This window comes from Cebidichthys violaceus, unplaced genomic scaffold, assembly GCF_023349555.1.
Source record: "Cebidichthys violaceus isolate CVI_PGR_0920_01 unplaced genomic scaffold, fCebVio1.0.p SCAF_8, whole genome shotgun sequence".
Lineage (NCBI taxonomy): Eukaryota > Metazoa > Chordata > Actinopteri > Perciformes > Stichaeidae > Cebidichthys > Cebidichthys violaceus.
Window position 1 is genome coordinate 7975929 of NW_027176964.1, and position 12183 is coordinate 7988111.

Genomic DNA, 12183 nt, shown 5'->3' on the forward strand with positions numbered 1-12183 from the left:
CCCCCGAGGCTGTGCTCAGCCCCCAGCTCACACCAGTAGCCATCACAGGCCTCAGCGTCCTGCTGGGAGGCCGGCTCGCTACCCAGACAACCCTACTTATGTCCCCCCCAGACAACCTCCGAACTTGCGGATTAACAGTCGCCCCCCCAGAGCCTCCAGAGGCAGGGGGGCCAGGAGATGATGTCTCCAGGCCGGCCGGCAGTTTTTTCTCTCAGCAGCAGATCAGCTACTGGGCAGCTCATGCTTCAGACCCCTGGGTGGTGTCCACCCTAACCCAGGGGTACAAACTTCAATTCCGACACCGGCCCCCAGCCTCCAGCCGGGTCAAAATGACCAGCATCACCGACCTGGCAAAATCCCTAGCCCTTTACCAGGAGTTAGCCGCGCTCCTGGCCAAGGGTGCAATCGAGAGGGTGGACCCCCTGTCACAACCCGGGGGGTTCTACTCAACTTACTTTCTCGTAAAAAAGAAAGGCGGCGGACTGCGCCCAGTCCTAGACCTGAGGGGACTCAACAAGTTCCTGAAGGTATTGCCATTTCACATGCTGAGCACAGCAGACGTCCTTTGGGCTGTTTCCAGGGGAGAGTGGTTCACGTCTGTCGGCCTGAAGGATGCCTATTTCCACGTTCCCATTGTACCTCACCACAGGCAGTTTCTGCGTTTCGCCTTTCAAGGCCGTCACTTCCAGTTCAGAGTGCTCTCATTCGGACTCTCCCTCTCCCCACGGGTGTTCACAAGGTGCGTTCCCTGCAATCGCAGGGCATGACAATATTGCCGTACTTGGACGATTGGCTGATCTGTGCACCATCCTGTCTTCAGGCAGCACAGGACACTGCTTGCCTCCTCTCTCACGTGGCCCGGTGGGGCCTCAAGGTGAACATGGAAAAGAGCTCCCTGACCCCTTCCCAGAGCATAACCTTCATTGGTGTGGCCCTGGATGCAGCCACTATGAGTGCCTGCCCGTCACCCCAGCGTGTGGACGACATCCTCCACAGTCTCTCCTCCTTCCGAGGGGGCAGGCAGTTGCCCTACATTCTTTTTCTCCGCCTATTGGGCAAACTGACAGCTGCCTCAGCTGTCGTTCCCTTAGGCTTGCTGTCACTGCGCCCCCTGCAGAGATGGCTGAACAGCCTTCACTTGGACACCAAGTGGCACAGACACAGGGCAATAGTCGTGGGAAAACAGTGCCCACTCGCTCTATCCCCATGGAGGGAGAGAGCATATCTTGCAAGCGGTGTCCCCATGGGCTCGGTCCCATTTCGCCGAGAGGTGGTCACAACAGATGCCTGTCTCTCAGGATGGGGTGCAGTGTGGCAGAACAGGACTGCTCGAGGGCAGTGGTCTGCTCGAGACCGCATGGAACATGTCAATGTTCTAGAGCTACGGGCTGTGCACCTAGCGCTCAAACATTTTCTGCCAAACTTGAGGGGAAAGCATGTGCTTGTCCGGTCGGACAACACCTCTGCTGTGTTCCACATAAACCATCAAGGGGGTACCAGATCCCTAGAGTTACTACGGGTATCCCGTGCCCTTCTGACTTGGGCTGCCCCTCGCCTTACCAGCCTTCGGGCAATGTACCTGCAGGGAGAGCGGAACCAGGTCGCAGATTTCCTGTCCCGTCACAAGCCTCCAGCGGGGGAGTGGCGGCTTCATCCAGACGTGGTACAGAACATCTGGGGTCTCTTCGGCCGAGCAGAGGTGGATCTCTTTGCCTCGGAGACGTCGACCCACTGTCCCCACTGGTTCTCCCTGACGGAGAGGACCAGTCCTCTGGGTCAGGATGCCCTGGCTCACATGTGGCCAGAAGGGCTTCTTTATGCCTTTCCACCGTTCCCTCTGATTTTGCCAACGCTTCTCAGAATTCTTCACCAGGGCCACAGACTCTTGCTAGTGGCCCCCCTGTGGCCAGCCAGGACTTGGTTCTCCCTACTGCACAGACTCTGCTGCAGGACACCCTGGCGCCTCCCCGACAGGAGGGACCTCCTGTCGCAACTAGGAGGCCGGATTTGGCATCCCGATCCCAGCCGCCTCCAACTATGGGTCTGGCCGCTGGAGGGCCCGACCGGCTGCTGACTGGCTGCAAAGAACCAGTCAGAAGAACTATCCTGAATGCCAGAGCACCATCTACCCGTCTGCAGTACGAAAACAGGTGGAGGCTGTTTTCTGAATGGTGTGCAGTTCGGAACAAGGACCCAGTACAATGCCCCGTGCCTGCTGTACTTGAGTTTCTGCAGTCCCTCCTAGATAAGGGCCGTTCTCCCTCTACCCTGAGGGTATACGTGGCGGCTATTTCGTGGCCTACATTTGGTGTTGGACACCCTATGCTTGCCGCCTTTTGAACCCCTGGCACAGGCTGAGATGGCTGGCGACCAAAACGTTTTTTCTCCTTGCAATTACTTCAGCTAAACATGTAGGCGAGCTGCATGCCCTGTCGGTGAGTGAATCTTGTCTGAAGTGGAACTCGGATGGCTCGGGGGTTACTTTGTGGCCTAATGCAGCGTTTCTCCCCAAGGTGCTGACACGCTCGCATATCAACCAGCCTATCCAGCTTGCACAGTTTGACCATCAGGAGAGGAGAGGTCAAGGCTGCTGTGCCCAGTGCGGACTCTCAGAGCTTATGTGGAAGCCACCATGTGCATACGGCGGTCGGAGCAGCTCTTTGTCTGTTATGGTGGGCCTAAGAGGGGCTGTGCTCTTTCAAAACAGCGCCTGTCCCACTGGATGGTGGAGGCCATTGCCTAAGCATACAAGGCGAGCGACCATGCTCTCCCATCCGGAGTGAAGGGCCACTCTACCAGGAGTGTCCCCACGTCATGGGCAGCTCTGAGAGGTGTGCCTGTGGAGGATATATGTGCTGCGGCCTCATGGGCATCTCCAAGCACATTTACCAAACACTACAGAGTCAACGTTGCCACCCCTCACCCACTGGGGAGGGTTCTTTGGCCAAGTTCCTCTGCCTGAGCTATATGAGGTATGTACTTGTGCTTCCTCGTGACTCTGTTGATATAAGTCATCCAGTGTTAAACACTGCCTCTGGCGGTCAGTAAGGATGAAATGGAACGAAAGTTACGAACGTAACTACGGTTCTATGAATCCTAGATGACCGCCAGAGTTCTTGGTCACTCGGAATCCCGTGAGCTCGCGAGAAGATTTCGTAGGACTGATCTCAGGATGACACCGGAACTTATAGACGACGGGGGTAATCCGAGGTCACAGGTGACTTTGTTGATATAAAGACTCGACCTGCACATGCGCGAGACAGAAGATATCCAGTGTTAAACACTGCCTCTGGTGGTCATCCAGGATTCATAGAACCGTAGTTACGTTCGTAACTTTCGTTTGTAATGCAGCCTTTAATTATATTTGATTGTTTGGTCTATGAAACCCTGAAAAATAGTGAAATTTGTCGTTATTCCTCAGGGCTCAAAGTGAATTTGTCAAATTGCTTTTGTTGTCCAAAACCTCAAGATATTCACTATTATACAGTATAAGATTATATTTAAAAGGGAAAATAGCTAAGACTCAGATTTGTGTAGCTACAAACGGTAAATGTTTTAGATTTTTGTTCAAGAAACTAACACCACAATATAATGCTATAATCTTAGTGCATTGCCCGTTAGTGTTCGTAATGAGCCAAATGCCAGGCGTGTGTTGGTTCTCAAGAACCACTTATTCAAATAACTTTGTACTTCTGTTCAACATTTGTCTTGTATGTACTGAATCGAACGACAGAGTGCGAGCTGTACCAATCCCGACGTTTGGCGCTGTAAGAGACGGGGCTCTTTTTGTTTCTTAGTTTGTATATCCTTGATTCCATTCCTCACCTTCTCTCCTCGCGTCTTAGTACCTCCCACCTGAGATGCGAATGCATGAGGCAAGGAAGAGGCACGAGAAGAGAGGAGTCGAGGAATTAGGGATGAAACAAAATACGTACTTCGGAGCCGTCGTTTTAAAGTGACCTCAATTAATTATGACGTATGGCAAAGCTGCATTATCTGTCAAAATGTATTTAATTATCTACCTATAACTCAATTTCACAACGTGGCGTAATGTGATAGGAATGTGTCACGCCTCTTTTATACATCACAGGTGCCAAAGAGACTTCCTCAAAAGATACACCTGTGCATCCTCGCTCATAGCTCCTCTCTCCTGGAGATGCATTTAGGGATCAAGATCGATTTCTGATTCACAGGCAGCTGGGTGGGGGAGAGAGGAGACAAGGAGGCACAAAATAGAGAAATGAGAAGAGCGGTTAATATTGTAGCAAGTGAAAGAGAGCAAGTTGTACTCGGCATGCCGTTCTGATGTGATACAGTTAAGTCCTCTCTCAATATTCTACAGTATGTACACAGCGCACTATTGATAAATATGTCCCGTAGATTTTAATAGCTCACACTTGACACTGCACTTCCTTGGATCCTCAGCAATACACCTACCAAGTGTGAAGTCGATCAGATGTACGGTTGTTGAGATAATTGAAGGAAAGACATACTGTACATGCAGAGACTCCTTCCATTTTAGTTGGATAACATAATACAATATAAACTACAATATCTCACACTAGCTGCTACATTTGTGAAAAATGTAGTATCAAATAGTTTAATAAGGTGGTGTTGTATTGGACTGCATTACATTGCAAAATAATCCTTCTATTTCCTCATAGCTGCCGTATAAAATATTACTTTGGTCTTATTTGTAAATGTTCCAGTTCGATGTTAAACCTTCTTTGTCCAGTTGTGATTCCAACAATCCTGAACTAAAATATGTGCCTTCATCTTAACAAGATTCCCATTTAATATTCATCTCAGTCCTCAAAATGATCACCATGGCTGTGGTTTTGGTACAGGGACGGTACGCCTGGCGGGCAGATGGTGTCGGAGCAATTCCGGGTAGACTGGGCCACGGCTCTGGTCAGCAGCTTCAGCACCATCGTCATTCGCTTTGATGGCCACGGCAGTGGCTTCCAGGGCACCAACCTTCTGCACAAAGTTAGGAGGAAACTGGGAAGACTAGAGGAGAGGGACCAGCTGGAGGCACTCAGGTCAGACTTCTGCTTAAAGTGTAAGCATGAGGAGGCCTTTGTGGTGTTACAGCCCCAAAACACTTTTTTTTTTTCTTTCATTTTTAGGTTTATATCCAAAGAGTCTTATATTGATAACAGTCGAATGGGAGTTTATGGAAAGGTAAGGAGAACACATGCTCAAAAAGGCTCCTGAGAATGAATTGTAATTTTGTTGACACAGCAACTGGCTCACATTGAGATCATTATCATGAAGTAGAATTAATTAGACTTCTTTATGCGTTTCTGTGTCTCCTCTGCTTTTGTTCAGGCCTATGGAGGATATTTAGCCACGATGCTTCTGAGCTCTGAGGAGTTTAATCAACTTAAATGTGGAACAGCAGTCTCCCCCATCACAGATTTCGAGCTTTATGGTATACCTTTCCACATATTTTTCTTCTATGGATGTGTTCAAATGAAATGCTCTTGGGACAGTGTCTGAAGGCGTCCGATCTTTCTGACTTTTTTCCCCATTTCCAAATGGCAGCTTCTGCATTTTCAGAGCGATACCTCGGCTCAAAGACAGATTCACGAGTATATACGGTAAAGTTTGAATGTTTCAGTCTCTCTTTCCAAATCACACACCAAGATGTTTAGCTAAAGTGTACAGAGATGGACTCCAGGGTCGTTATATGAGGTGGATTTTCCTCTCTCTTTCCTTCAGATGGCAAATTTAGCACACAGAGCTGGTCAGCTTCTGCAGAAGCAGTACTTAATAATTCACCCTACTGCTGACGGTAAAAGATATGTTTTCTGTATTACTTCTCAATAACACTAGTTCACTGTGATTTCACACTAATGTCTTGTCTCCAATTGTATATTCTCCACTACCACAGAAAAGGTTCACTTCCAGCACACAGCCAAATTTATCAATCATCTAATCAGCGAGAAGGCCAATTACACTCTACAGGTGAGTTTCTGAAATAGCCGCCCGCTAGACCTGGCAAATGTACCTGTGTATAACTGTCATTATTTGATTTGAACCTATTTGTGCCTGAACGTAAGATTGCATGTTTGTACAGAACAAGGACTCTATATTTAAGTTTGGTAAGGAGAAAAAATTAAAACAACCAAAAATAGTTGAAGTGTAGTTTGCAAAACAGCCATGGTTTATGCAATCACCCCAAGTTCTCCCACACAACTTCCTTTCTCCGTTCTCTACACTGGCTACCTGTAAGAGCTCGCATCCAGTTTAAGACTCTGGTGCTAGCCTACAGGGCAGTGAAAGGAACAGCTCCTTCCTATCTCCAGGCCATAGTCAAGCCCTACACCCCCGCCCGACCACTTCGCTCTGCTGCCTCGGGGCGATTGGTTGCCCCGTCGCTCAGAAGTCCCTGTGGCCGATCGACCCGGTCACGGCTGTTTTCTGTCCTGGCCCCACAGTGGTGGAATGAACTTCCCACTGACGTCAGGACAGCAGAGTCGCTGCCCATCTTTCGGCGCAGGCTGAAAACCCACCTCTTCAGGAAGTGCTACCCTGAGCCTTCCACTCAGCACTTATTGTATTCGTATTGGTTTGTTTCTGCACTGTACTTTTGCACTAGTTTATGCTCTTAGATGCTTGTTTAGAAAAGGAGATGCACTTATGACTTCTGGTGAAGTTCTCTTGAATACCTATGTTGAATACACTTCCTGTAAGTTGCTTTGGATAAAAGCGTCTGCTAAATGTAATATAGACTTTTTTTTTTATGGCCAATATGGCTGTTTTGTTTCCAGAATTACGGCCATATAGAACAACTGCCTGACACATATAGCCTACATTTAAACATCAAGAAAACACAAAAAATAAAATGCTATGATCCACACACGTTTTATTTTTGACACGGTATACTATGACTTTTATTCAACACTAAACTTTGACTTTTTAAGAATTTTTACACACGCTAAACTATAGGCTTTTTGTGACATGCTATTCTATCTCTTTGTTATGACTTCGGTCAACATACTATACTATGACATTTTCATTACCTACTAAACCATGACACTTTTCCATGGCATATTATACTATGACTAAGGATTTTATTTGTTATAGCATGCTATACTATGACTAATATTTTGTCATGCCATACTATAGTGTCACCCAAATGCAGACCAGGTAGGTAGAAACTCTAAAGATGAAAAAGCAACTGACAACTAAAAGATTAAAAAAAAGTAAAAAATCAAACTATAAATGCATAAGAAATACTCAGACATTTTTATGGTTTGCTTTACTATGACATATGTTTATGACAGTTTGATGACATACTATACTATGAATTTTTACAATCTTTAGATAAATTGTTTCAGTTCCAGCCATAATGTGTTAATGTACATATGACCATTTTCATTTCTTCGGGCATTTTCTCACATTTCATAAACTAAATGGTTAATCAATTAACAAAAAAATACAAAAGATGAATTGCTAATGCATATTGTTAGGTGCAGCTCTATATAATTCTATTCCTGGATATATCTATCTACAGATCTACCCAGATGAGGGACACTTCCTACACAGTGATGGGATACAGCAGCACCTGAGCCAATCCCTGGTCAACTTCTTCGAGGTGTGTTTCCGGGTGCCGGAGATTCTGACAGACGACCAGCCAAAAGAGGACGAGGACAACAGTTAAACACGCTCCTCTGAGCAGGCCCCGGCTAGCCAGTGCAGCACAATATGCAACAGATCTTTCTCACCCAATCAACCCACACCACGTGCTGTCCAATCCGATTTTAGCTGTCCTTTGAAGCGCAGCACCTGCATGTGCCCAAGGGACCCCAGCATACAGCCCTTCTCCTCACCTCGTGCTGGCTGCTAGTCAGAAAGACTCAATAAATCTCAGATGTGAACAGTCACGTCTCTCTCTGCTATTGGAATATATGAACTAGTACTCCCTCTAGTGGACAAATAGAGGATCAACGTAACGGCCATTGATCAATGCATCTCCATTCCAAACAAGGCACATTAATTGGGAACTTTGCAGCACAAAATACCCCTCTGGAAGATCAGTTCATTCTTTTGAGATTTAACTTCTGAAGGGCCACCAGTTTCTGATTACCTTGCCAACCAATTTACTGATTATTCTGTTCATGAGTATGATTACTGCTACTTTCTCAGAATTTCTCTGTTCAGTGTTGTGTCTTTGAGTGAATGTGTGGCTGCATCAGTCCGTAGTTGCTTTACAAAACAAGGGTGCAATGTTTAACTTGCGTTGTACTACAAAAAGTGTCTATCCTGAAATGGTATGGAATCATATTTTCCCTCGTCATATTTCTGAATTGAATTCTTGTTCTTTTAGTCACTGTGCCTTACCGTGGGTGAAATGTTGATGTTGGCGTCTGACATGACATTGAAAATGAGTGAATATGGATAGGCCTTGTCTGAACTGTGGACTCAAAACCAGATGATTTCATTTTCCTCAAGTAATGGCCAGTTATTTGAGAGGTAAGTTAAAATCCCAAGTTGTAGCACATTTGATCTCAAAACATGGAAAGAACTCAATACAAAATAATTGTACATCAACTTGAAATATGGTGTTGTACAGACAAAAAGTATTTAGTTTGCAAATAGTTATTCATATTTAACTTCCAAAACGACATTCTGGTGAGTTAACTATGCTGAATTTACATTATTTTGTCAATTACTTTGACTTGTGTTTTAAATGGATTGATTCTCTCCACATGTCACTTCTGTTAGTATTGTCAGTGGTTTCTAGTCAGCTGATGTACAAAGTGTATAAATCTTATATTGTTTAAGTCTTTATGTTGTATGTGCAACTTGTATATAAAGCATTTTGAAATGTATCTTTCGTCGGCTGTATTCTTTTACAATTCTGATGCCATACAATACAATGACTATTTGACAAATAAATTATATTTCTTTCATGACTTATTTCAACATGCTATACAATGAGACTTTAGAATGACCTATTCACTTCAAATTACTTTTTTGGGCATACTATTATATTACTGATTATATTATTTTCTGAAACAGTATAATATGACTTATTTGACATGCTACACTGACTTTTCTATGACCGGCGGTATACTATGACTGCTTAGAAATTTTTTGACATGCTATGACTTTTTTGACCCTTTTTATTACATTTTTATAATGTTTTTTTGAAATGCTTTGATTTTTTTTGACACCGTATACTATGACTTTTATTCCACACGATACACTATGACTTTTCTATGACTTTTTTTGACATGCTATATACTATGACTTTTTTGACACAGTATACTATGACTTTTATTCAACATAATATACTTTGACATTTTATGAATTTTTAGGACTTTTTTCAACATGCTATACTATGTTTTTTTCCAACATGCAATACTATTACTTCTTTTTGACACAGTGTACTATGACTTTACATGATATAGTTTGACTTTTTTAGGACTTTTGACAAAAAATACTATGACTGACCTTTGTACACGTATTTTTGACATGCTATACTATGACTTTTTTCTACATGCTATACTTTGACTTTTTTCTACATGCTATACTTTGACTTTTTTCTACATGCTATACTATGACTTTTTTCTACATGCTATACTATGACTTTTTTCTACATGCTATACTATGACTTTTTCTACATGCTATACTTTGACTTTTTCTACATGGAATACTATTAATTTTTCTACATGCTATACTATGACTTTTTTCTACATGCTATACTATGACTTTTTTCTACATGGTATACTATGACTTTTTTCTACATGCTATGCTTTGACTTTTTTCTACATGCTATACTTTGACTTTTTTCTACATGCTACGCTATGACTTTTTTCTACATGCTATACTTTGACTTTATTCTACATGCTATACTTTGACTTTTTCTACATGGTATACTATGACTTTTTTCTACATGCTATACTTTGACTTTTTTCTACATGGTATACTATGACTTTTTTCTACATGCTATACTTTGACTTTTTTCTACATGCTATACTATAACTTTTTTCTACATGGTATACTATGACTTTTTTCTACATGGTATACTATGACTTTTTTCTACATGCTATACTTTGACTTTTTTCTACATGCTATGCTTTGACTTTTTTCTACATGCTATACTATGACTTTTTTCTACATGTTATACTTTGACTTTCTTCTACATGCTATGCTTTGACTTTTTTCTACATGCTATACTTTGACTTTTTTCTACATGCTACGCTATGACTTTTTTCTACATGCTATACTTTGACTTTATTCTACATGCTATACTTTGACTTTTTCTACATGGTATACTATGACTTTTTTCTACATGCTATACTTTGACTTTTTTCTACATGGTATACTATGACTTTTTTCTACATGCTATACTTTGACTTTTTTCTACATGCTATACTATAACTTTTTTCTACATGGTATACTATGACTTTTTTCTACATGGTATACTATGACTTTTTTCTACATGCTATACTTTGACTTTTTTCTACATGCTATGCTTTGACTTTTTTCTACATGCTATACTATGACTTTTTTCTACATGTTATACTTTGACTTTCTTCTACATGCTATGCTTTGACTTTTTTCTACATGCTATACTTTGACTTTTTTCTACATGCTATACTTTGACTTTATTCTACATGCTATACTTTGACTTTTTCTACATGGTATACTATGACTTTTTTCTACATGCTATACTTTGACTTTTTTCTACATGGTATACTATGACTTTTTTCTACATGCTATACTTTGACTTTTTTCTACATGCTATACTATAACTTTTTTCTACATGGTATACTATGACTTTTTTCTACATGGTATACTATGACTTTTTTCTACATGCTATACTTTGACTTTTTTCTACATGCTATGCTTTGACTTTTTTCTACATGCTATACTATGACTTTTTTCTACATGTTATACTTTGACTTTCTTCTACATGCTATGCTTTGACTTTTTTCTACATGCTATACTTTGACTTTTTTCTACATGCTACGCTATGACTTTTTTCTACATGCTATACTTTGACTTTATTCTACATGCTATACTTTGACTTTTTCTACATGGTATACTATGACTTTTTTCTACATGCTATACTATGACTTTTTCTACATGCTATACTTTGACTTTTTTCTACATGGTATACTATGACTTTTTTCTACATGCTATACTTTGACTTTTTTCTACATGCTATACTATAACTTTTTTCTACATGGTATACTATGACTTTTTTCTACATGCTATACTATAACTTTTTTCTACATGGTATACTATGACTTTTTTCTACATGCTATACTATAACTTTTTTCTACATGGTATACTATGACTTTTTTCTACATGCTATACTATAACTTTTTTCTACATGGTATACTATGACTTTTTTCTACATGCTTTGACTTTTTTCTACATGCTATGCTATGACTTTATGACTTTAAAATTAGGTCAAAACCAATAAAACTGATTCCGAACAAGTTACACACGCAGAGCTTAATTACATTAACAAAGTATATTTAAGCAAGAGAAAATACATCAACAGAATCATGTATGAAATCTGTACAGCAACATTATCACACAAGAGAAACAAACGAGACACCAGTTAACTGCAACCATACTCACAATAATCTCTAGTCTTGTCTTGCATCATAATGGATAAGCTAAATCATTTATGGAGAAGCCGTGCACATCCACAGAATAAGTTGTTGTTGTCGTTAGTCACGAGCTGAAAACTATTGAGCTCAGGATGTATGCAATGATGCGTTGATTGGGTTAAGTCTTCTTCATCTGTGTGTTTATTGGTGGATTGCAAACCAACTGCAGGTGCATACCATCACCTACTGTATCGGAGGGTGTAGCGTCAAGGTATTACATTATCTGATGACAGACAGACAGACAGACAGACAGACAGACAGAAAGCTGACATCATATTTTCAGTTATGATATCTTAACCTGAACTGACTTGGTATATTATAATGTCTCAAATGTTTTTTGATCTGTTACAATTATTTACTTTTAATACTTAATTTCCCCCCTGATCACCATGGCCTAGAGGAAAACATCGCAAAAGCCAAAAGTCTTGTTCACTATTGTGTTAATTGGAAATTGAATGAATATCTGAAATTCTATTTCCATTTTTCTTTTCTATTTTATTCATGGGGATATTACTAATCATACATTCATATGCCATCACTGTAG

General features: G+C 41.6%; 1 protein-coding gene across 4 annotated transcripts in view; it reads left to right on the top strand.

Annotated features, from left to right (window-relative positions):
• LOC137892724 (A-type potassium channel modulatory protein DPP6-like) overlaps positions 1–8819 on the top strand; it is an 84054-nt gene extending 75235 nt beyond the window's left edge. For all 4 annotated transcript variants that reach the window (XM_068738072.1, XM_068738069.1, XM_068738070.1 and 1 more), the window contains 7 exons: positions 4848–5042; positions 5130–5184; positions 5332–5434; positions 5548–5603; positions 5725–5797; positions 5897–5970; positions 7523–8819. In XM_068738072.1, the coding sequence (XP_068594173.1) occupies positions 4848–5042; positions 5130–5184; positions 5332–5434; positions 5548–5603; positions 5725–5797; positions 5897–5970; positions 7523–7669 (703 nt within the window). In that variant the 3' untranslated portion in view covers positions 7670–8819. The remainder of the gene's footprint in view (positions 1–4847; positions 5043–5129; positions 5185–5331; positions 5435–5547; positions 5604–5724; positions 5798–5896; positions 5971–7522) is intronic.
• Positions 8820–12183: the final 3364 nt, after the last annotated feature.